Genomic DNA, 27193 nt, shown 5'->3' on the forward strand with positions numbered 1-27193 from the left:
TAGTTGAGAGACAGAGAGGGCGGACTGACAGAGAGGGGGGCTTGGAGAGGGGTCTGAGAGAGAGGGGAGACTGACAGAGAAAGGGGGGCTAAGAGAGAGAGAGGGAGGCTGATAAAGGGGGCTGGCAGAAAGGGGGGCTGACAGTGCCCACTTCATCAGTGCCCACCAAATGCAACCTCATCAGTGTCCACCTAATGTGGCCTCATCAGTGCCCACCTAATGCAACATTATCAGTGCCCACCAAATGCAGCTTACCAGTGGCCACCAAATGCAGCCCAACACTGCCATCGCATGCAGCCTACCAGTGCATTGCCCACCAAATGAAGCCTACCAGTGAAGTGCCCACCAAATTCATTCTACCAGTGCAGGGCCCACCAAATGCAGCCCACCAGTGTAGTGCCCAGAAAATGCAGCCCGCCAATGCAGTGCCCACCAAATGCAGCCTATCAGTATCTGGATCACGATCTCCTGCTGAGCTTGGATTTGAATTGTCCGCATGAGCTGCTGCTGTAAGAAAGTCCCGCCTCCTATGACACATGTCACACTGATTCAACCCCTCATTGGATCAGTGTGACGTCTATCACAGAAGCCAGCCTAGGAGGTGGGACTTTCATACAGCGCCGCTAAGAAATTCAGACCCCTAGGTCCATGACACAGTGGGAGATCGCTGCTGTGTGTGTGCGCCACACAAGAGGAGGAGGGAGGGGAGGACTGCACTTGAGCTTCGGTGCCCAGGATCGGCCATGCAGCTGGCATATTGCGTGGCACTTGCAGGTGTCTGGAATGGGAACTTCTCACCAGCAGGAACTGTGGTATGGCACAGCAACTCAGAGTCAGCCTACTCTGTGCTTTAGTCATGTATAGTAATCTTTTCTGGTCCAGGATGTAGTAGCAAGAACAGGATATGTGGCTGAGACTTTCTCTCTCGCTCGCTCTCTCTATTTCCTCCTTCTGGGGCTTCCAAGCTAAAAGCTAGGGACAGGAAGTGCTTACATAATATATTCACAGGCATTTACAGGTTCAGACAGTAGACGGTTGCAGATCCCTCCATGTATTTGAACTAAATGTGTTTTTGTTAAAGCAGAGTGTAGTGTCAATTTGAAGAACCAAACATGCTTTGGATTGAAGGGGCTTATACAAACATATACGTATGTATACTAACTGCTATTTGGCTGTTAATTTACCATACACAGCACCATAGCTTTTGATGTACTGCACCTTATATGTAATAGGTTTGTGCAATGTCTACAGAACTGTTTCTAATGTTTCTCTTCTTAAACCAATCTAGAATGCTGGAAGATACCTACACTTGTTCACAGATCCATACAAGGTTTGGTTTAGGTCTGAGTATAAAGGAACAGAAATTAAGGTATGAACGTATTTACTTCCAACACAGTTTTGGTGTGCATCATTCATTATGTTACTGAGTTTTTTTTATATAGAGTAAAGAAGCATTTTAAATTGCTGTCTGTGTCCCCAGTGGGGAAAACTCACCCTCTCCGTTTGCCCTGGAGTTGTCACAAGAGCAGGAGGCAACCATGAAATCAAATAGAGACAAATGGTTGGATGACAACTGTCTAAGCCCTTGTACACACGGTCGGGCCTTCCGACTACAAAATTAGTTGGATTTTTTCCGACGGATTTTATCCGAAACTGGTGTTGCATACACATGATTGGACAAAGTTGTCGGAAAATGCAATAGTTCGGAACGTGATGACGTTCGTTCGTTACGACGGGACTACGTTCAGGCTAGTAGCCAATAGCTTTGGTCTCGTAATTTGATCTGAGCATGCGTGGCACTTTTGTTGAGAATTCTGATCGGACAAAGTCCGATCGGATCATGTTGTCGGAAAATTTTAAATCCAGCTGTCAAACTTTGTTGGTCGGACATTCCGACAGAAAAAGTCAGATGGAGCCCACGCACGGTCGGATAAAGGGACAACATGGTCCGATCGGACATTTTCCGTCGGAATGTCCCGTTTGTACAAGGGCTAATACATGTCCATATCAATAGTGAAATTTCTTATGATTTATTTGTTGCTTCTAGAGGGCATGAAGTGAAGGGAAACCTCCCCAGTGAGATACAGACAGCAAAATAACTTTTAGGGGTTTTAATACTTTCATATTCTGTGGAAAGCTAAAAAAAAGAAAGAAAAACTGTCTATAATACACTTGAACCTGTTACAATAAATCTATTACATTTAATTGCATAACTGATACTATGTTTTAGTATTAGTATTATTAGTAGAAGATGGGAGATAATTTACAGAAAAAGTCAGATGTCATCTGTATACTAGCTGCTGACCCCAAAAATAGACCCAATATACTTTTACATTTTTTTTTTCATTTTGGATTTTTTTCTTTTCAGGTGGAAAGGGAGGGTTATACCCCTTGTGAGTTTTTCTTTTTTTTTTTCTTTTGGCCTTCTGTATCTTATTGGGGAGATTTAACTTCCTGTCCCACAACCAAAACAAGAAGTTAGTGGAAATGCCTGCAAATTAAGGGAATACATTGGGGACCTGCAGGTCACCAGAACTACTGCCCCATTGTAAGATTTCCCCTCTATTACTTTTCCAGGGACACCAAAAATGTTGGATTTTCCTTTACTTTCGCTTTCATGGATAATAGTAAGCAGGGCAAAAAGTGAGGGTGAATCTCCCTTTTGGGAGCACAGACATCATTAAAAACTGACAGAAGTTCTAATCCCTCTCCACTCTAGCCAATAAAAAAGTGCCTTTAGTTATACTTTAACTTTGAGGCTATTCCTGTAATAATCCTTAATTGGAGAGGAGAAAGTGCAAATGGGGTGATGGTGGTGAGATTGCAAATGACCTGTCTCTATTTTTCTATGGTCAGCCTAAACTCTTCTTCTCAAAACCCTGCATGCAAACTCAGTTACTATACTATTATATCTGTATAAGCCACTGGAATGTACTAAAAACTGTGATGTTCTTGTGGACCATTGAGATGGCTGATTACACTACATGGTTTATGCCATGATTTTAATGGTCTGCACTGGCGATATCTTAGGGGAACAGTTATAATCTGTCTCAAAAATTTAACCTGATTGATCAATACTTAACTCAGAGCAGGCAGTCATGTTGTGTCTGCAGAGTCTGGAGAGTGCCTATAAATATACAATTGTATTATGATTTAGTGAAAATAGGATGGGTTATTTAACAATCAACTCATGTTTATGAGCATTTTTGCAAAAAATTTGATTTTTTCTTGTTATTCAACTTGCGATCCCTGCATGTCCTTCCAGTCTGTGGTTCAAAAGAAAATTTGAGATTGTTTCCTTAGCTGATGGAAAGCTTCAGTCTATCTATGTCTGTATCTGAGAATTCTCTAGATAATCTGCATTCCTTAGCTTATTGCATTCACATCAACAGGTGTGAATAAAAGAACATTATTGTCAGATCCTGCGTTTTAGGAAGGATTTTTTCAAGGCTGGCATTATGCAACCCTAATTAGGAGATTGAACGACATTGAATAGTATGTCCTGAATGTACATCTATTCTTAATCAATGAAACGTCATCTTGCTTACAGGTATTTGGCATAACCACACCTATAAGAACACACACTGAAAGCTAATAAAGCATTATCAAAAAGTTAAGGCTATGCATCATTTATGATCTTACAAAATAGTTTACCAATGTGAGTGTGTGAAGTTACCTTTTCAGGTCTAACAATAAACTCACTGACTGGATTAGCACAGAACAATGGACTTTCACAGGAAACGTTTAAAACAATAATTACATAATAAATAAATGAATTTGTGCAGTGCAATATGAGTAAAAGAAAGTCCATCCATAAATGTAAAAGAACTACAAGTCCCACAATGAAAGTTGAGACCCCTCGTGAGAGAATAGAAAATCCAATCCACTGGTGATTCTAGGTGACAAGCCCTCCACCGGCAAACAAATGCTCTTACTAGAAAAGGTGGACCCCTGATAAGACAGAAGGTCAAACACGCTTGTATCCACAATGGGATGATACTATTCCCCAGCATGGCAGTGGAACCAGAACATCCAGGGCAAGTGTAAAAAGACAAGGGGACACGTACTAAGTGCTCTCTGTTGATTTATTTAAAAAAGATCCATTAAATGGCATAAGGTGATGGCGCCAATATCGCAATGTATGTAAAAGCCAGTGTACAACTAAAAGCATAGGATCCGAAGATCCAGAGATGGCAGCGGGTGACGGCCGCAAGACAGCTCCTCCCCTATCTCTGGATCTTCACATATACTTCATCCATAAAAGTATGGATAATGATGAATATTCTGCATAGTACAGAAAACATGGACACTTGCCAGGAAAGGTTTGCTTCACCATTAATGTTTCCAATGTCCCCTTTAAACCTCAGAGCTCCGTAATGTCACTTCCCGTTTTTAAAACGATTTTACTTCTGTGTACCTTGTCTCTGAACTGATATGGGGTTGACTTGCAGAATGAACATTTTCAACAGATATATCGGTAGCATACTCATTTACCTTTGATAATTAATTTAACTGTAGACACAGTGTTCCTAAGCTTCTAGATGTGAGCTCTACCTACCTATTTTACTTTTCCACTGCAATCCTAAAACTTTAATACTCCTGGAGGTTTCTTGGCTGCTATTTTTTTTAATTTAATTTAACTTTCATTAATTAATAACTCCTCTCTTACTTTTCCTTCAAATCTTAACTTACATTACCCTGTACAATGTAGGGTGTTTCATCAAAACACCTTTAAACTCACTTACTTCATCCTTACCACATGTAGGGTGTTTTAATTAAAACACTTCTCTCACCTTACCCCCCCCCCCCCCCCCCCCCAGAACACCTTAGTTTGCAACCTTGACCATTCTATTCTTTTTACATTCAAAGAGTCATTAAAACACATTAAACATCTATTTAAACAATTACACTTCTTGCAAGCGATTTAAGCACTTATAATGTGTAATCCTATAAACAAATATTAGTAAAGGGGAGACTTTATATGCCTCATATACTATTGTACTGTAACCTCGACTGGCCCATTAATATTCATTCTACTTATGTACTGTATGTCCGTTTTATTCTTTTGAGATATTTGTTGGCACTCAGTAAGAATATAAATATCCATTTCTACTCTTCTGTTAGAAAGCACCAGTGGCTGTGATAACTTAAGCAAAAAAGCTTTTTCTTGTTTAACCACTAAAATATCCCTTTGAATCTTCTGTGTAACTCTTGTTATGCTTTATTTTATGGTAGTTAAAGCTTTAAGTTTAAATTGCATAGTCAAAACCCCTTTGTCCCATAGGCACCACAGCAGCAACATTTTTCTTAATTTCCTTATTCTGTTTAACACCTGGAATGTCCAACAGAAAAAGTCAGATGGAAGCTTTTCATCGTATATTCCGATCGTGTGTATGCCTCATCGGACTTTTTTTTTTCTAAAATTCTGACAGACCTAGAAATAGAACATGTTTTAAATATTTCCAACTGAACCAATTCCTATTGGGAAAACCACTTGTCTGTATGCTGTTCCGAGGGACCAAAAACGATGCATGCTCTGAATCAAGTAATAAACCAAGGTTATTGGCTTCTGGCTATTGAACTTCCTTTTTCTAGTCCCATCGTACTTGTTGTAGGTCACCGCGTTCTTGACGATTGGTGTGATCGTGTGTACGCAAGACAGTTTCAGTGAAACTTCATGGAAAAAACCTTCAGAGTTTTTTTCCGACGGGAAAACCTGTTGTGTGTACGTGACATTAGGTAATGACCTACTCACATTTTTAATTAACTTCTTTCATTCTTCAAAGAAAACTTAGCAGATTATATCAACATGCATACAAAAGTACTTACCACTCTCACGATATGTGGTGTGAGCAAGGGAGATTTCTAAGTTACTTTGCCCCTATTTCTGACTAAGAATCCCTACCTACTCGAGCATCTCACCTTTCCCATGAGCACCAAGCTACCAATGGGTGTGTACACCTTTCCACAGAGTTCCCAAAATGCTTAAAGTCAACAGCAAACAGTATGCAAGTAATCTACCAACCAGTAATCACAAGTTATGCTACCAGTGAAGTAATACTAATTTGCACACAGTTCAAGTATTTCCTAGGATGACTTGACCCAAGGCATTTTTCCTATAAGGATGGGCAACCAGGTGAAACTTAGGAGTTAACCAATTCTGTCACCGAAGCGCCCTGCACCCTCCCCAACAAAAATAGTCAAGAAAAAAACAATTCTCTTCTTTTAATCTCTTTTACAACTTAAGCCAAAAATGCATGTGATGTTCATTATTAATAATCAATACCATGATTCAAACAATCCTTTGAAATTGCTTACATATATGTTGTCAGGAGTGAACAGCTGTATATAGGTGACAAGAAATCTCCAAAACTGAATCTAAAATTTCCTTTGCAGGAGGACTGTTTGCGGGCCAAATGCTATTGAAGTTGAAATTGTACCAGTATGGAAGCTACTCATTAAAGAGGTTATATTTATTGTTTATTCAATAGGGCCTTATAGTAGTATTTGTAGGAGTCATACACACACTATCAGTGTATATCTCTGCAAAAAAAAAAAAAATTCAGTACACCTCTGACATACATTTATATTTCTCCATGTTTTGTCTCCTTAGGCCTCGTGCACATACTGTAGATGATGATTGGTATAAAGAGTGCTGGGAGTTAAAATTCCATCATTCTTTGTGCCCAAGGAGTGGCAGGTGCCACATTCAGCTTGCCTTACAAGTGAATAACTATACAAGGCCACACACTTGTAAACACCAAGGCTTCTGTACATTGGTGTTTACTCAGCACATGCATACAATGTATTTCCCAATTGTGGAAGTTTCATGTTTGGGAATATGGTGTCAGTAAATGCACGGGCAAACACTGATGATAAAAAGCATCAGTGTTTAAAAAAGCACAGCTACATAAGTTATTCACTTGTATGACTTCCTCCCTGAACTGACATCACAGTGCATCTGATGCAATAAAATCCCAAGCAGTGCTATCAACCTTGCCTATTTTTCTTTGGATAGACTAAAGAGCACCTTCTACTCTCCTTATTTCCATAAAACAGGGTGGAGGTGATCAGTAGGGATGAGCCGAATACCCCCAATTCGGTTCTCAGCAGAACATGCGAACAGGCAAAAAATGTGTTCGAACATGCAAACACCGTTAAAGTCTATGGGACACATATGGGAAAAATCTAAAGTGCTAATTTTAAGGGTTAATATGTAAGTTATTGTCATAAGAAGTGTTTGGGGACCTGGGTCCTGCCCCGGGGGACAACTATCAATGCAAAAAAAGTTTTAAAAACCACAGTTTTTTTCAGGAGCAGTGATTTTAATAATGCTTAAAGTGAAATAATAAAAGTGAAATATTCCTTTAAATTTCGTACCTGGGAGGTGTCTATAATATGCCTGTAAAGTGGCACATTTTCCTGTGTTTAGAACAGTCCCTGCACAAAATTACATTTCTAAAAGAAAAAAAAGTAATTTAAAACGACTCGTGGCTATAATGAATTGTTGGGTCTCAGCAATACAGATAAAAGTCATTGAAAAAAAACGGCATGGGACCCCCCACCAGTCCATTACCAGGCCCTTTGAGTCTGGTATGAATATTAAGGGGAACCTCAAACCAAAATTTAAAAAAAAATTGTGTGAGGGTCCCTCAAATTCCATACCAGGCCTTTCAGGTCTGGTATGGATATTAAGGGGAACCCTGCGCCAATTATTTTTTTTACAAAATGGCATAGGGCCCCCCCCTCAAAATCCATACCAGACCCTTCAGGTCTGGTATGGATTTTAAGGGAAACCCCGAGCCAAAATAAAAAAAATGGTGTGGGAGTTCCCCCAAAAATCCATACCAGACCCTTATCCAAGCGCACAACCTGGCAAGCCGCAGGAAAAGAGGGGGGGCGAGAGAGAGCGCCCCCCCTCTTGAACCGTACCAGGCCACTTGCCCTCAACAAGGGGAGGGTGCTTTGGGGTAGCCCCCCAAAGCACCTTGTCCCCATGTTGATGGGGACAAGGACCTCATCCCCACAACCCTTGCCTGGTGGTTGTGGGGGTCTGCGGGCGGGGGGTTATCCAAATCTGGAAGCCCCTTTAACAAGGGGACCCCCAGATCCCCCGTTTGAAATGGTAACATTGTACCCGTACCATTTCACTTTAAAAAGTGTCAAAATGTAAAAGAAAAAAAAAAACAAGACACACCTTTTGACAAGTTCTTTATTAACCACTTTCAGACCGGACCAATTTGCTGGTCAAAGACCAGACCACTTTTTGCGATTTGGCACTGCGTCGCTTTAACTGACAATTGCGCGGTCGTGCGACGTGGCTCCCAAACAAAATTGACGTCCTTTTTTTCCCACAAATAGAGCTTTCTTTTGGTGGTATTTGATCACCCCTGCGGTTTTTATTTTTTGCGCTATAAACAAAACAATTTTGAAAAAAACGCATTATTTTTTACTTTTTGTTATAATAAATATCCCCCAAAAATATATAAAAAAAACATTTTTTTCCCTCAGTTTAGGCCGATACGTATTCTTCTACATATTTTTGGTAAAAAAAAATCGCAATAAGCGATTATTGATTGGTTTGCGCAAAAGTTATAGCTTTTACAAAATAGGGATAGTTTTATAGCATTTTTATTAATAATTTTTTATTATTTTTTTTTTACTAGTAATGGCGGCGATCAGCGATTTTTATTGTGACTGCGACATTATGGCAGACACATCGGACATTTTTGACACATTTTTGGGACCATTGTCATTTATACAGTAATCACTGCTATATAAATGCAGTGATTCCTGTGTAAATGACACTGGCAGTGAAAGGGTTAACCAGTGGGTGGCAGTGTAGGGGTTAAGTGTTCCTAGGGGAGTGTTACTAACTGTGGGGGGGTTGGGCTTTTATTTAGTGTACACTGATCTCTGCTCCAATCACATGGAGCAGAGATCAGCGTCACTAGTTGCTAGGCAGAATAGACAAATGTTGTTTACACAGCATTTGCTCTATTCGGCCGCTCCGTGAGACGATCGCGGGGATGCCCGCGGCGATCGAGTCCGCGGGTCCCGCGACCGGACTCACGGGGGTCCCGACCAGCGCGGGAGCGCGCCGCCGCCGGCGCGCTCCCAATGGCAGGGCGGCATCGAATATTGGACGTACCTGTACGTCAATATGCCTGCCCGTGCCATTCTGTCGACGTACATCGTCGTGCGCTGGTCGGGAAGTGGTTAAAAAATAAAAAAACAAAAATGTCCATTCATCTTCTTCTATGGCTCCACCGATGGACCAAAAAATCAAATAAAAAAGATCCGCCTCCATGGGAGGCACCTGCCTTATGACGCTTTAGCGAGATGACAGTTTTTTTTCTAACTGAGGGTGGGGCCACACGGTGACATACCCGGGCGACCCCGCCCCCCTCTGATGCACAGGGAGAATGAGAAATCAGAAAGTAAACAGTTTCTTCCAGGTTCCCCCTTTGAAATTGCCATAATACTCCTAATATTAGAGAGAGAGAGAGATTCTTCTATAAACAGATCGTGCTTATTATCTCTGAAAATATCAGTTTATTTATTATTTTATACATGGTTTTATCTTTTTTTTTCAGGTTTTAAATCCATTCTATTTCTTTCAAGCTGGAAGCCTCAGCCTGTGGCTTGCAGAAGGATATATTGAGTATTCTATAGTGATTATTGTGATCACTGTGCTATCCATCATTCTGACTGTCTATGATCTGAGAATGGTATTGTATATTTTCATCATTTAGCATCAATCCCTATTAATAACTATTTCTATAGTATTAGTGGCAAATCTGTCAACAAAGAGGCCTTGCATCCCGTGGTAAAGATAGGGGTATAATAGAAAATAACTGTTTACCCATGATTCAATGGAACCCATTACTCTATTAATGGGTAAATAGTACATTTCCTTAGGGCTTGTTTACACTTGCTTTTAAAGCTTTCTGAATGCCAGCCAGTGCTCCTGTCACTAAATAAAATGGTTAGCTTATTTTCTGTGATATTGTTTGCCCAGTAAGGGTCTCTGTTCATATTTACTGCCACTGAATGTGACCCATTCTAGTGAATGGGACTGCACCACAATCTCCATGCAACCATGTGCAATGCACATGGCTACGATGCAGTGGTGCATGCTTAAAGAGTTAAAACAATCCTTGAGTAGATTAATTAATGAATTCTTCCCACTACTCAATACAAAACCTAAAACAGCATTACAACAGAATAGACCAGCCACAAACCCCTCCTCAATAGTGCATCAGTTTTTTAAATCAGCCTCATCTAAATAAAAATGTTTATTTTCCAGTGGTAATTCTATCACAGAGCTGCACAAATCTGTTTTGGCTGGCTGCCGAGGATTACAGACACACGGGTCACAAATACACATTATAACTATTTCATATATATTACTAACTGACAGACAGCTTGAATATTACCTTATTTTGTTGCTAAATTGCTTGAGAAATGTCCCTCTATGTCAGGGGTAGGCAACCTTTTGAGCACAGTGTGGCAAAAATATTTTTTAAAGAAATTGAGAGTGCCAGTTTTTTATAAAAAAAAATTGTCAGCTTCACACTCTCATTTACAAAAAATTTTTTTTATAAAGTAAATAATGTAAACTACTTGAGTAATAGTGAGAAATGAACACCTGCACTTCCACGCGTCAGATCAGCCCAATTCCTGCACCTCCAGTCCTCAGAGCACAAATTCATGCTCCTTCATATTTTAGATCACTGTCCCCCTGCAAATCTGTTTCACCACTGTACCCCCCTGTTCATCTGTCCCACCACTGCACCCCCTGTACATCTGCCCCACCACTGCACCCCCTGTACATCTGCCCCACCACTGTACCCCCTGTACTTCTACCCCACCACTGTATCCCCCTACACATCTGTTTCACCACTGTAACCCCCTGCTCATCAGTCCCACCACTGCACCCCTTGTACATCTGCCCCACCACTGTAACCACCTGCACATTTGCCCCACCATTGCACTCCCCCTGCAAATCTGCTTCACCACTGTACCCCCTGTACATCTGCCCCACCACTATACCCCCCTGCTCATCTGCGCACCACTGCACCCCCTGTACATCTGCCCCACCACTGTAACCCCCTGCTCATCTTCCCCACAACTGCAGCCCCTTGCACATCTGCTCCACCGCTGTACCACTCTTCTGCTCTTCTGTTTCAGCACTGAACCCCCTTCTCATTTGTCTGTCCTAACACTGAACCCATCTGTTCATCAGTCCCACCATTGTAACTCATCTACATGTACATCTGCCCCACTACTGTACCTTCTACACATCTGTCCCACCTCTGTACCCCCTGCTCTTCTGCCCAACCAATGTAACCCCCTGCTCATCTGTCCCACCAATGTACCTCTTTTCTCATCTGCTTACCCCTGTACCCCTCTGCATATCTGCCCTATCATTGTACTCCTCTGCACATCTGATCCCCCTTTGTACCCCCTGAACATCTGTCACACCTCTGTACCCCCCCACACATCTGCCCCATGAATGTACCCCCTCATCTGTCCTAACACTGAACCACCTTTTCATCAGTCCTAACACTGAACCCCCTGCTCATCTGCCCCATCACTGTACCTCCCAGCTCCTCTGCCCCACCACTGTACCTCCCTGCTCATCTGTCCTACCACTGTAACCTCTTCTCATCTATGATATCCACAATATGCAGAGCAGTGCAAGGAAGCAAAGATGAGACACGGCTACATTACCTGTCCTAGCACACTTATTCCCGCTGACCCACCTCTCGCATACAAGTATCTGAAATGGATGCGCAGTGATGAGCTCAGGTGAGGGGCATTTTTTGAAAGCAGTGGGCCTGTGTGCAAGATCATAAGTTGGGCCCTATCAGCTGATAAAAAGTACAGAGCAGTACACTGCAGCAAAAATTGGGTGTGTTTTTTAGTGAGCGGAATGTCAGCTAAACATGCTAAACAACATGTTTCTCAATATTACAACTAAAAAACTGGATTCCAAATATGTCCCACCATAAATAGTGCATACTGCAGATATTAGCTAAATATAAGAGCACTGTTGTAAGAACAGGTATACTGAAACAAGTTAATAGCTAACATTAGCAATTAGGAATCTAATCCATTTAAATTCTGCCATTAGCTGGGAAGACTAGTGTACTGCTGTTCCCCTCCGCCAGCTCTCTGAGCTCCTTATGTAGCTAAGAACAGAGGGTATGTGATCAAAAAGGTATCTATAATATTTTGTATATATGTACTCAAATGTTTTGCCTTTTATATCTATTTTAAACTAAATGAGTTGTTTCATAAGGTAAGGGTTCACATATATTTTAATTGCTTTGTGCCAGAAAATACCCCACTACATATATATACTATTTTGGTTAAAGATTATTTAGGGGTTTGACATGTGGCAAAATCATTCAGTCTTTGTCCCTGACCTCCATATAACATTCTTTGGGAAATTTTAGATTTAATCGGTTGTCTATTTTCTTCTTCTCTGCATAGCAATCTGTGAAATTACATCGGCTGGTAGAATCCAATAACAGTTCAGTGGTCACAGTGCACACCAGTGATGGGAGTAAGTAAAATTCTAAGTCAGGGGTGGGCAATTATTTTTCCCTAGGGGCCACATGAGAAACTGGGACTGTTGTGGTGGGCTTAACTTAATTCCTAATTTTGGACCTGGGAAGGTTCGTAAGAACGTAAACATATAGAAAACAAACACCTGGCTCTAGAAATAATAGGTACAAATGCTCATGAAATAGGTATCTTTCAGACAGGCAGTCAGGGGTAGTCCCCGACTGCTCACCTGAACTGTAAAACTGTAAAACAACAGCCTGGACTGGGGCTGATGACTTTCTCACCACTTGTGAAATGCCTTTAGAATAAGCGATCCACCACATATTGCTTTCGGGGAGGCAGCAAAGGCTACCACATGTATAAACTGAGTCTGTGTCTTTAGTGTTTTATTTTTTTATTTTATTTTTTTAATTTATAGGTCTAAAATGTATTAATTTAAATTTAAAAGCAAGCTCATAGGGAATAATGTGTGTGCTCAAAACTGTGTTCTTTTATCTGCCCAATTTCCTTTGTATGTTGTGTTAAAATGTTAAGAAAGATGCCTATGTACAAATATTTGCTATATCAGTGGTGTATGGATTTCGATCACAGCCTAGGCATCTCTTCCCTTTTACTGCCTCATATATAATTTCTTTCAGTTATATGGAAAGTTGTTGATTAGACTTGCAGGGATGCACTGAAAAGTGGCTAAGGGCTCTTGTAGGTCTTGAGAATGCTTCCCCTTACATCCTCTACAGTTGGTCATCTGAGTTTTCATATGAAGGGCAGGGGAGCCATGACCTTTCAGCAGCTTCTCTGCTTAGTTCTGCCACAAACCTTTGACCAGCATCTTTAGGCTTGGTGTTTTTTTTATTGTATTTTCATATTTAGACAGTGAGTGGAAACGTGGAGCCACATTCTCATGAGAAAAGTTACGGCATTCAGACCTTCTATTTTATTTTATTTTTCTTCCTAATAGGAGTAACAGGAGTTTACAGTATGTCCCTTTTGATCATGGTTCTACTTACAGGGCAGAAATACAGTCTAGAAGAGCATCGTTTGGCAAACAGTGCTATATTAAGTGTAGCAATTATCATCTACAGCTATTTCTCGATGATTATGGCTTTCTGAGGGTATCTGGAATTAGCCACAGGCATATAAATTATTGTAAAAGACTTGAATAATCAGAAGAAATATAATTTTGTCCTTAGGTAGTTGGAGATAATATATGGTTCTTTCTTACTATTCTAGGTAATAAAGAGATAGAATCAAGGCACTTGGTTCCTGGAGATCTGATTGTTCTTACAGGAAAAAGGTTTTTTCTTCCATGTGACTGCATTCTTCTAAGAGGAAACTGCATTGTTAATGAAGGCATGCTGACAGGTAATCAAGATATAGTCATGGAGATTATACTGGCATTGAAACTATCATTGTCAAAAGCTGATCTTGCAGTAGCTAACCAGTACAGGCAGATGCTTGGAAGTGTTTAAAAGACTAGAAATCATTTACAGATTTCCATAATCAATTAGGGTAATACCAACCTTTCATTGTTCTTTTCTATGTACACATATAATTGACCCAGCCTAAATCATGTTTGTGTGAATAAGTGAAGTTGTCTCTTCTGATTAGTTAAAACTATTTGATTACAATAAAATGTAAATTAATGGAAGCTGTTTTGTAACTCATTTTAACACCAATGGTATTTTTTTAGGAGAGAGTATCCCAGTCACAAAAACTCCCCTTGACAATGCTACAGATTGCGTCCAATGGAAAGTCCACAGTGGGGAAGATTACAAGAGACATGTGCTATATTGTGGTACCGAGGTCATTCAGGCAACACCATCTGGCTCTAGTCCTGTCACAGCAGTTGTACTACAAACTGGTTTGTTCTGGGTGATCTACAAAGTGCTTTGTGTGGTTGGGGGGAGAGATTTGACATAAGAACTTTATTAAGCATTGTTTGCAGCTGAATGGCCACATAATATAACCAAGTTGTAAAGTTAGTATACCTAGAACCCTTTCTACGAACAAAATGTTCTTTCTATATTCCAATATTTCTATATTCTTGATCATCCACTAATCCCAGCGCTGCCCACATTTCGAGGCCAGGTGCTCCATCAGATTTGGCGACCCGTCTGATTTGGTAACGAAAGTGACGTCACCAACAAAATGCGCTTACTGAGCATGTGCAATGCATTCCAGCATGCATTCCTATTCTGATAGCACATGAAGGTGGCAGCGGACATCTTGTTACACCCAGGCAAGTTTTGAATGTCAAACTTATTTTAGCAGTAAACTGAGCTCACATATACTCAAATACACTAAATCAATGGATTCGACTGAGGGTTTCCAAAAATGTTCTTGGCCCCTTATGACCATCAGTTTGGCAGTGAGCAGTGTGGGGTGTACCAAGATGCCTGTCGGCACTTTCTCACTGCAGCCTTGCTGCTGTTTTTCAAAGTTAACATGAAAACACTATGACAGATTTACAATACTGTATTACACTATATAAGCTGACTTTACTGCTGAAACAAGTCTGAAATTCCAGACTTGCCTGGGTGTAACAAAATCTGGGTGTAACGAGATGTCCGCTGCCATCTTCGTGTTCTGTCAGAATAGGAAACCTATTGGAACACATAGCTGCAATGCTGGAACGCATTGCGCTTGCGCAATAAGCAAATTTTGCTGGTAACGTCACTTCCGTTACCAGATCTGATGGGTCACCTAATCTGATGGAATACTGGCACCTACCACTTCTGCCAGTTTGTGACATCACTTCTGGGTGACAGGCACAGGTTTCCCTGTGGAGCGACCATAATTCCCAGATGCCCCGGACACTATCATCCATGCTAGTGTCCCTGGCTGTCTCCTCCACTGCTGCAGGGACCCCACCTTGGTTCCCTCCATCCATTTAGTGGGACAGCGACGAACCTCCCCCCCAATCTATCATCCCAGCATCATCTGGTCACTCATGCGGCATCCACCTCCAAGTAACACACTTGGGTCAGCTATGCTGCTCACTGGATGTTCCTTGCCCACTCTATGCCTTGGACTGATACATCTTAAGTGCTAACTAAATAAAATAGAACATTAAAGTTCTAAAGCTCTTTTTTCAAATACTTAGTTCTTGAAATTGACAATCACTTTTATCTTCTTGAATATCCTTTCCTTTAACCAAAGCTATAATTACCACACCTATAGCTACCACTAGGCCTTAAGCCAGATAACTGATCTCTGTCTTGTGTTAGCATATTAAAGAGGAAGTAAACCCTGATGGGTTTACTTCCTCTTTTTTTCCCTGCAAAGGTAAAGCATAATGGACTACTATGCATCGCATAGTAGCTCATTATGTGTCACTTACCTGACACAGGAGCCAGCGAAGTCGCCGCTGATCCCTGTAGTCCGCCGCGTCCATCTTGCTGGTGGCGTCTCGCAGCTCCGACCAATGACAGCGGCGAAGCCGCGATGACGTCACTCCCGCGCATGTGCACGGGAGTCGCGCCTCGCAGCTCCGCCGCTGTCATACGGCGAGGCCGCGATGACGTCACTCCCGCGCATGCGCACGGGAGTCGACAAATTTGGCAAATCCATTCTTGGACTTGCCGCATTTAGTGCGCATGCGCGCCGCTGTCTACGGCGCATGCGCCATAGACAGCGGTGCCCATTTTCGGGCAAATATCTCCTAAACCATATAGGTTTAGGAGATATTACTTGGACCTACAGGTAAGCCTTAATCTAGGCTTACCTGTAGGTCAAAGTTGTTTGGAAGGGTTTACTTCCATTTTAACTTCTGATTAATAAATGTAAAATACTGTGACATATTAAGATAGAACATTGTAATTGTTTTGCTTTAGTTCACAGTTTCTTATTATTTTGAACAATATACCAATTGTTTTTAATAATGTACCTAATAATTTCTAATATTAGGGGATTTAAATAAAATAATAACAAACCTATTTTTAAGCTAATAAGCTTATTTTTTTAATCACTTATGCTTTGCTATATCCATAACGTAGCAGCTTGCATCATATTTCCCCAACTTTTTCCCAAAATCCAATTTCTGTGTGCTTTGTGATACTGGGGGTGTTAGATCAGTGATTTTACGTGGTTTTAGTGAGACCATGCCAGTTAGGAAGTCCTTTTTGGGGCTTGTTGGCCCACTTTTTTTGAACAAAAGGAAAGCTCCATAGAAAATCAGTTGCCCATACAGGGGGCTCCACCATCAAAAACAAGCACATTCAAAATAATACCAAGCCACCTGGTCCTCTCTTCAGCAGCACTGCTGCTTAGGCCCTAAACCTTGGCCCCTGGCTTTTGTTTGGTCCCTCAGACTGTCATATCCAGCTCTCCTGGCAGCACCCTGCTGCATAAGACTATGCCCTGACCTCTCAATAGGGAATCTCCTGGCACACTTCTTAAGCCCTCCTGTCTCCTAGTCTGAGACCTCCTGGCTTTGGGTGGAGCACACATTTCCGCTCCACAGAGCAAACCTGTCTCCTAACGGAAGCCTTGAGCTGTGCCCAAGGGCTTATAACAAATGTGCACACCTGTATACTCACACAGCCTGCAGGTCTCGAGTAAGACCTAGACACAGGATTGAAGACTTCAACCCACTCAAGACTCTTTGAAGCCTTTGGACTCCAGACCATGATCTGGGATTACAAAGCCTGGATAATACTGAAAACCCAGTCTTCTCCATTCAGACACAAAACCCTGGAGTCCCTCAAGCTTTATCTTTTGAGAACTACGTGTGTCTTCTGCCTATTCTCAGGCAGTAGGAGGGCCTAGCACAGTAACAGCTTTTCTATTCAAAATGCAAAATCTGCCAAAATAGAATAACATCCTAGAGCCTTAGAGCCATCTTAGAGCCATAGTGCATTTCATTAAGGCAGCAGAATGAGCTGCTAGCACACCACACAGGACAAAAAAAATCACTCCTGCAGTATCTTTGTTAGCACAGCACAATACACAGTACAGACATTCCACACTTTTAAGTACACAATGGGGTTTGTTTACTAAAGCTGGAAAGGGCAAAATCAAGCTCCCTTCTGCATAGAAACCAATGCGCTTTCAGGTTTTATTACCAAATCTTAACTGAACAAACTGGGTTTAGAAGCTCCTTGGTTTCTATGCAGAAGTGAGCCTGATTTTGTACTTTCCAGCTTTAGTAAAGAAACCCCATTGTGTACTTAAAAGTGGGTTATGCCTGTAGTGCTTTACTATGCATTGTGGTGTGCTGCAATGCCAATGAATTGGGAAGTTGCATTGGAATGCCATTTACAATGAGTGGTAGCACAGTGCACCAACACTAACTTGCATTATCACACATTACGTTACTGCAACAGTCTGGCTTGAATCTATTTAGTATGAAAAATGTTTACATATAGCAGAGAATTAAAGGCAGCTTTTGTTCTATACTCTTAGGAGATCAGTATACGGTACCTATTTATTTTCTAACAAATAATCTAATGAATGACAGTGTTGCCTGTTTATCATTACTTACTCATACTGTTCTTTCTTACCCAGGTTTCAACACAGCTAAAGGAGATATGGTGCGATCCATTTTGTACCCCAAGCCTATGAATTTCAAGCTGTATAGAGATGCATTTAGGTTCTTGATGTGCCTTGTTTCTATAGCTATTATTGGATTCATATACTCTGTGGTAGTTTTTGCAGTTAAGGGGGTAAGTGACTGAGAACATGGACATTTCTGCAATTCTTACACTATATTTATGAAGCATAAATATTTCTCATACAGATTAGGATGAATGCATACCACTTAAAACATGTGTAGCGTACCACTTAAAACATGTGTTATACAGATTAGGATGAATGCATACCACTTAATCTCATACAGATTAGGATGAATGATATGCATACCACTTAATCTCATACAGATTAGGATGAATGCATACCACTTAAAACATGTGTAGCATACCACTTAAAACATGTGTTATACAGATTAGGATGAATGCATACCACTTAAAACATGTGTAGCGCTCACCCCCGAAGGGGCCGCTAAGATTTTGTCCAGTTTGTCCCAAATAGTACAGAGGCTGCCAGTCCCATGCTCTTATAGGCTCAGTCTAGGGGATGTCTTTTTAGTATTTATTGCTGAAGATCTTTAACAAGGAGAGGGGTTTCGGCTGTGAGAATATTCCAAAATGATCAGTAACAATAGTAGGAGGACAAACTTCTCTCTAATCCTTCCTTCAAAAGCAGCTTTTCAGTAGGTAGCAGCAAAAGGACAGTATATATATATATATATATATATATATATATATATATATATATATATATATATATATATATATATATAGAGAGAGAGAGAGAGAGAGAGAGAGATAACCCTACAGCAGCAGTGCACAAATCCAAAGCCACTTCTGGCACTTAGTTCCCTTATAGCACTTGCACAGCTCTCAGTCCCCAGCAAGATCTTTATTCACAGTGTCCCAGGAGCTGTCTTCCACCCAGCACCTGAAGGTATATTCTTAGTGAGAGAGATAACCAGATAATTTTTAAGACCTAGGAGGTCAGTACAATGCCCTCCAGCAAAGGCAATCCTCATGCAAACTTCCCCAGGTCCTCAGACCAGCAACTGCTGAGGCCCAGATTGTGATTTCTTGTCTCTCTGGCTATCTCCCAGAGGCAAAAGCCCTCCAGGAGACTGAAACCTGCCCTTGAGGGAAAAATACATTTTGTTCAGGTGTCCTGTACATTTATTACTTCCCCAGCCCCCTTCTGGATGCTCCTTTCAGGGAGGCTGAGGCTTGATAAATATTCTGTTGTTTGGACACAGACACAGAACTAAACAAACTATCAATTCTCAAGTCAATACAATGGAGACAAAAATTACATTTACTAACCTAACCATAAGAAAGCACTACACATGGAATTTACTATTAATATTTATGGTACTTTTAAAACATGCTATGGTACGGGGCAATTTTGACTTGGAAAAGTACTTGAGCATGCAACAGTTCACTAAAGAGATAAAGAAACATGTTTTTGGTCACTCTGTCAGCGTCAGATTATTGTTTCAAAACCAAACAATGCAGTTAGGGTTCAGGTACAACTTATTTTGGATACGTATTATCTTTTATTACCTCTTAACCCTACCTGTACAGTCATTAGCATGTCCACACCTAGGACAGAACTCTAATGATGCCTTTAAAGCTGTCAATCAAAATATAGCAGAGTTGAATCCTCTGTTTGGCTTCTCACATGTGTTGTAATATTAAGAAGAAAAAATCTAAATGCAAGTTAAATCATGTACATAGGAAGATTTGTCTTTGGACTTTTGTTACTGTTTAGTAATGCACTTTGGTCTTGAAACATTAGTATTCTTAAAGTTAGAAAAACCTGAAGTATTGGCTGTTTTTATTTATGACCCTTATTTGAGATGCTTACCACCATTGCTAAAAATCCACATCAATGTTGGTGTCAGTATCATTTGTATTTACTAATTACTTTCTTTGTTTTGAATTTCCTATGTACTAGGGATCTGCACGGGATATTATTGTCAAGTCACTCATCGCTGTCACAGTTGCCATTCCTCCTGTACTTCCTGCTGCAGTGGCAACAGGCATCATGTACGCCCAGAAGCGGCTTAAAAAGAAAAAAATATTTTGCATCAGCCCCCAAAGGATCAATGTTTGTGGGAGAATAAACCTGGTTTGTTTTGATAAAGTGAGAACAACTGGAAATATAAGTTATAACACCACTACAAATTTATCTTTTCAATTTTGAATTTTCTTGTAGTTCTTAGGCAATTTGAAGCACCGTCAATCAAAAACAAATGGATAAATGCAACCTACTACCAATAGTCTTCTGATTTTGGTCATGTTTTGGTAGTAGGTTACCTAAACCTGCTGGTTTATTTTAGCCATTGACAGTGAATTAAATTACAAAAAAGGCTACGGTATATTGAAGAGATTTTGTAAAATGTACCTTTAAATTTTAAAAAAAGAGTTTATAAGAACCGAATTTGTGATAAAGGTTGACGAAGTAATATTTTCTATTAACAGCTGACTTAATTTCCTGTAATCCCAAATGTAATAGTTTAAACAGAAAACAATAATTCAAGCAATCATCAGTGCTTGTTGTGTGGTGTATGTAGGTATATGCAAAGGGATGCTGTTTTGCAGACACACCTGCTACTGGACTTGGCTCATTTTCCTGAGAATAGTCAACAATGGTTGGCTGTATTTACCCAATGAAATGAAATACTCTCATGAGCTAGCCAAATTTAGTTGGTGTTTTACATAAAATTATTACCAATACATCCAAGCTTATGATTCACATACCCTTGCCACTTTGGATAGGTTATTGGTGACACCCAATCTCATTACATATTGTATCTGGCTTTAGACAGCTTACTAGTTACACCCAGTAAGGTCCTCCCTGTGACTCCTCTTTTTATACGCTCATGTATACAACTTTATCTACAGCCTCCATAGTTGGAAACATGATAGGGTACGAGTACTGTGCAATGAAAAGCTTCTTATTGGTTGACAGTATTGATATTTTCACTTTCATCCTCATTTTGGATATGCTGGGTACAATGTTCATTTCAAGACTCACATTAGGTTAATATTTTGGTTGGTATTAACAAAAAGCTTATTTGTACATTACCTTTAAACATCATTTTCAATAGCTATAGTATTTTATAGTTATGGAAAATTTCACAGCTTGTCTTTTATTTTCTGGAAATTTTAGCAAATACATATTCCCTGATTGGTGCTGATTAAAAATAAAGGATTGCTGGAATCAGTAATACCCTGTTTCCCCCCAAAATAAGACCTAGAGGGATTGTCAGTGATGGCTGCAATATAAGCCCTACCCCCCAAATAAGCCCTAGTTAAAGTCCTTGTAGGTCTTCTTTTCAGGGTATCTATAAGACTAGGTTCACATATGAGCAACGCACACAAAATTGAGTGAAAAACTTGTGGAAATGTGCCCATTCTTGGTCAAACCTGTAGGAGAAAACCAAGCCTAAAACTTGGAAAAATGCAACCCACCCACTCTGCAACATCATACTATTCCTGCTGCAATTTTATGGATATTATATCTTATTAGCATGTAATGGTTCATAAAATATTGTTAAAAAAGGGAGAACAAATTTTACCCGAGGATAGCATACAATAGAGGAGATGTGGCTGCACAATAATCCTGTATTCTTTTTACACTTGTCTTATATTTTATGGCACTGGTACTCTATACAAAGTTTTAAACACAAACCATTACTATTACCTTGTAAATTTAGTTAGTTTGCACGTAATTAGCTCCTCTTTCTTCTTTATTAGTAATTGATAAATCAGCAGTATTAGTGCATCATGATATGTCTATTTCTTTCTCTATTGTTTTATTCTTAGACAGGTACTTTAACAGAAGATGGGCTTGACTTGTGGGGCGTTGTTCCTTGCAGTGAAAGCGGGTACATTTTTTTTTGTTTTTACAGGATAAGGTGTTTTTAAAGGATTTAGGCTTTTTATACAGTTTAAAGTTGTTGCAAACCTCAGTCATTAAATCAAACCATTTCCCTCTGGTGTTTCGTTCTGACAAGTTTTCCCAATACATGAGATACAATTTGTGACGGGGAGGGAGATAAGCACAAAGCTTGTCTATTCAGAATATAGCTCTGCATGTTTCTTCATTTTTTTGCCTATGTGGAGGGGAGGGGGTGTCCAATCAGCTCTAACTGCAGTTCTTCACCCTCTGTACTCCTCACAAATGCATAAGGATTGTATCACTAATCTGCACTTTTGAAGGGCTGTAAACAAAAGAAGACTGTAATTAAACAAGTAAACCCTATGTAGGAGGAGTTGTTTCAACTCTGTGTATCAACTTATTCGCTTCACTGTGCATATGTGAGTGTTTACAACCACTTTATTGCAGTTCTACATAATGATCCCATAAAAACAACATCCTTTGGGTGGTTCAGTGGATAAAAGATAGATATCAGAGTGTGGTTGTATGTCGTAAATGGGTTTCACTCAGAATAGGCACTAGTCACTAGTGGTGTACCACACAGCTATGTATTAGGCCATGTTCTAGGTCACAATCAGCAGTAGGAAAGAGGTTCTGATTCTGTGTCTACTTCTGAAGACCTCACGTACAAAAAGATATTGATAGGAATAAAGAGGCCAGAGAGGGGCAACAAAAATGGTGTAAGGTCTGAGGGATAAAAAACAGGGTAGACCACAGGAACTTAACACGTGCAGCTTTAAGCAAAACAAGGGAAAGGTGGAACATAGGTTGAACAGGGCAGTATTGTTCATATGATGATCACAGGAAATGACTTCAAACTAACAGGAAGAAAGTTCAAAGATAACCTTAGAAAGTTTTATCTTAAATAAATAACGGCATAATGTATTTCATTTTTATTACAAGTACAGTAAAATCATGTATTGAGAGTAACTTAGTTTGAGAACGTTTTGCAAGACAAGAAAAATATTTTAATACATATTAACTTGATATAAAAGCGATGTCTTGATATACAAGATAGTTCTATTATTGTGCCTAAGTTATAAAACGGAAGTATATGGTATCCTCATCCTTATATAGTGACTACAAAGAAAGTTTTGAGAGAAAAAAAGGGAACTGTTGCATGGAACATCACAACCATGGTTTCCCTTGAAATCACCCAGCAAAGTAACGGACTGTCTTGATACCAATTTATAAAATTACAAATGTTTATTATTATATATAAAAAGTTTTTTTAGAAAATAAAGAGAAAAATTATGTAGACATAAAATTTCAATGGTTGCACAATGTAGCTATAACGTAGACAAAAAGAGATATTCTGACGATATTGAGTGTCCAATTCGGTCTTTGGTTTCTACTAGTTTCGCGACTTTACTGTCGCTTCTTCAGGAGACCTTGTTTGTCTGAAATCGAAGTTTGTAACAGTTTATTTGACAAAATTAGCATAGTTCAACATATTTGATGTATTATTTTACAAAACCTTAAAAAAAAGGGGCAAGGAATAGAAAACGAAGTGTGCAGCTCACCACCACAAAGGCATCAAGTCACAAAGCATTTGGAGTTCGGGTGGTCCTAACCAGCCAGGCTTTAACCACCCTTTGGGGCGGACACGGGAGGTTCAGAGTCAGCTATAAAACAATAGTCAGAAAATCTGAATAGTAAATATATCTAATTAGGGAGCATATCATTTATATCTTAATATGGGTATAACATAAACATACCGATATAGCCAGATGCTTTTTAAATAATGCAGCATGGAAAAAATGCATCAGCTCATCAACGCTGGGGTCCAGATATGGATGTTAGACATGCCCAGGAAGGTGTGGTAATAAGTCTGGTGCACAGTAGGCAGTACGCCCATAGAGAGTACAACAAGGGGTCCAAATCTTTGCCAAATGCACAATAGGTATTTATATGTGCAGAGTTAACCTAATAAAGATATGCATAGATATAGATCAGTAAAAAATATATATGTTGGGTAGCCAGCATAGAGGACGTTTAGGGAGGGAAACACTTACCGGTGGGCGAGATCCCCCCCACACACACACGACCGCTCTTAGCCTGGAGGTCCTGCGTCCTCCGTTCCGCTGCTGTGAATATGCGCCATATTGGCGCACCTTTAACCTCCGGCCCGGCGACGTCAAAAGCCCGACGCAGACGCCGAGCTATGACGTCGCCGGGTCCGCCACGCCTACTGCGCATGCGCGAAAACGTCGCGACGCACATCAGCTTGAGTCACCATGGAGACTGGAGGCTGCCATTTGTGGATGGACATTTTATGGTTACACAATCTCAATTACATTGCTATAATATTTTTATATAGACTATAAACTGAAGGACTTATGAACAAATGGTTCTGGCACAAAACATCTGAGGTTCCATTATTTCTTATGGGGAAATTTGATATAAGAGTGCTTTGGATTACAAGCATGTTTCCGGAACTAATTATGCTCACAATCCAAGATTTTACTGCACTTATATAGCCCTCAATTACACAGTGCTACACATATATATAGACATATTCTCATCAGTCCCTGCCCTCAAGGGGCTTGCAATCTAAGGTCCCTAATTCACATTTACATATTAGAGTTAGTTTAGAGGGAATCCAATTAACCTACCAGCATACAGTGGATATAAAAAGTCTACACACCCCTGTTAAAATGTCATGTTTCTGTGATGTAAAAGAATGAGACAAATGATAACAATTTAAGAACTATTTCAACCTTTAATGTGACCTATAAATTGTACAACTCAGCTGAACAACAAACTGAAATATTTTAGGAAGTAAAATAATAATAATAATAATAATAATAATAATAATAATAATAATAATAATATGGTTGCATAAGTGTGCACAACCTTTAACTAATAGTTTGTTGAAGCACCCTTTGATGTTATTACAACACTCAGTGTTTTTGAGTAGGAGTCTATTAGCATGGCACATCTTGGCAATATTTGCCCACTCTACTTTGCAAAAACACTCCAATCTGTCAGATTGCAAGGGCATCTCCTGTGCAGAGACCTCTTCAGATCACCCCACATTTTCAGTTGGATTTAGGTCTGGGCACCGCCTGAGCCATTCCAAAATGTTAATCTTCTTCTGGCGAAGCCATTCCTTTGTTGATTTGGATGTATACTTTGGGTCGTTGTCGTACTGAAATATGAAGTTCCTCATCATGTTCAGCTCTCTAGCAGAAGCCTGAAGGTCTTGTGCCAGTATTGACTGGTATTTTGAACTGGTCATAATTCCCTCTACCTTGACTAAGGAAAAACAGCCCCAAAGCACAATGCTGCCACCACCATGCTTCACTGTGGGTATGGTGTTATTTTTGGTGATGTGCAGTGTTGTTTTTGGGCCAAACATATCTTTTGCAATTATTTGCAAAAAGTTCAACCTTGGATTCTTCAGGCTATAACACATTTTCCCACATGCTTTTGGGAGACTTCAGATGTGTTTTTTTTCTAAATTTAGCTGGGCTTGGATGTTTTTCTTCTACCTCATAGCCCAGACATATGAAGAATATGGGAGATTGTTGTCACGTGTACCACACAGCCAGTACTTGCCAGATATTCCTGTAGCTCCTTTAATGTTGCTGTATGCCTCTTGGCCGCCTCCTTGACAGTGTTCTTCTGGTCTTTTTATAAATTTTGGAGGGACGTCCAGTTCTTGGTAATGTCACTGTTGTGCCATATTTTCCCCACTCAATGATGACTGTCTTCACTGTGTTCCATGATATAGCTAATGCCATGGAAATTCTTTTGAACCCTTTTCCTGACTGATGACTTTTAACAGTGAGATCCCTCTGATACTTTTAAATAGGGATGAGCTTCGAGTTCGAGTCAAACTCCTGTTCGAATCGAACATTGCCTGTTCGCCGAACAGCGAACAATTTGGGGTGTTCGCGGCAAATTCGAAAAGACGTGGAACACCCTGTAAAAGTGTATGGGAGAAATCTAAAGTGCTAACTTTAAAGGCTTATATGCAAGTTATTGCCATAAAAAAGTGTTTGGGGACCTGGGTCCGGCCCCAGGGGACATGTATCAATGCAAAAAAAAGTTTTAAAAATTGCAGTTTTTTCAGGAGCAGTGATTTTAATCATGCTTAAAGTGAAACAATAAAAGTGTAATATAGTATGCCTGTGAAGGGCCGCATGTTTCCCATGCTTAGAACTGTCCCTGCACAAAGTGTAATTTCTGCAGGAAAAAAAAGTCATTTAAAAGCACTCGCGACTATAATGAATTATTGTCTCCCCGTAATACAGAGAACAGTCATTGAAAGTCATTGAAAAAAAATAAAGTGTGGGGTTCCCCCGAATTCAATTACCAGGCCCTTCAGGTATGGTATGGATATTAAGGGGAACCTTGCATCAAATAAAAAAAAAAATGACGTGGGGTTCCCCCCAAATATCCATACCAGACCCATTATCTGAGCATGCAACCTGGCAGGCAGCAGGAAAAGAGGGGGACGAGAGAGCGCCCCCCCCCTGAACCACACCAGGCTACATGCCCTCAACATTGAGAGGATGCTTTGGGGGTCTGTGATGGGGACAAAGGCTTCATCCCCACAACCCTGGCCAGTGGTTGTGGAGGTCTGTCGGTGGGGGGCTTATCAGAATCTGGAAGCCCCCTTTATTATTATTAAAATCACTGCTCCCAAAACAACAGCCGTTTTTAAAACTTTTTTTGCATTGATACATGTCCCCTGGGACAGGACCCAGGTCCCCAAACACTTTTTAGGACAATAACTTGCATATTAGCCTTTAAAATTAGCACTTTTGATTTTGAACATTCGAGTCCCATAGACCTTAATAGGGTTCTAAAGTTCACGCAAATTTTAGGTCTGTTCGCAGGTTCTGGTGCGAACCGAACCGGAGGGTGTTCGGCTCATCCTTACTTTGGAAGCTCTCTGTGGACCATGGCTTTTGCTGTAGGATGCGACTAAGAAAACATCAGGAAAGACCTACTAGAACAGCTGAACTTTAACAGAGGCACTTTAAATGATAGCATGTGTGTACTGATTCCTATGTAACATCAGTTTGAATGTGAGTGCTTAATTCTGAACATAACTACATCCTCAGTTATAGGAGGGTATGCACACTTATGTAACCATATTATTAATATTTTTTTTTTACTCACCCCCTCTAAAAGATTT

General features: G+C 40.2%; 1 protein-coding gene across 1 annotated transcript in view; it reads left to right on the plus strand.

The window, feature by feature from the left end:
• The window catches only part of LOC143988154 (putative cation-transporting ATPase 13A4), a 112177-nt gene that overhangs the window by 40718 nt on the left and 44266 nt on the right, over positions 1–27193 (plus strand). Inside the window, exons 5-13 of the mRNA XM_077487483.1 lie at positions 1289–1369; positions 6397–6466; positions 9597–9731; positions 12502–12574; positions 13807–13938; positions 14267–14437; positions 18082–18239; positions 20056–20244; positions 21930–21991. Coding sequence (XP_077343609.1) covers positions 1289–1369; positions 6397–6466; positions 9597–9731; positions 12502–12574; positions 13807–13938; positions 14267–14437; positions 18082–18239; positions 20056–20244; positions 21930–21991 — 1071 coding nt within the window. The remainder of the gene's footprint in view (positions 1–1288; positions 1370–6396; positions 6467–9596; positions 9732–12501; positions 12575–13806; positions 13939–14266; positions 14438–18081; positions 18240–20055; positions 20245–21929; positions 21992–27193) is intronic.

This window comes from Lithobates pipiens, unplaced genomic scaffold (genome assembly GCF_037356315.1).
Source record: "Lithobates pipiens isolate NorthernLeopardFrog02 unplaced genomic scaffold, aLitPip1_a1.2 Scaffold_18, whole genome shotgun sequence".
Classification (NCBI taxonomy): Eukaryota; Metazoa; Chordata; class Amphibia; order Anura; family Ranidae; genus Lithobates; species Lithobates pipiens.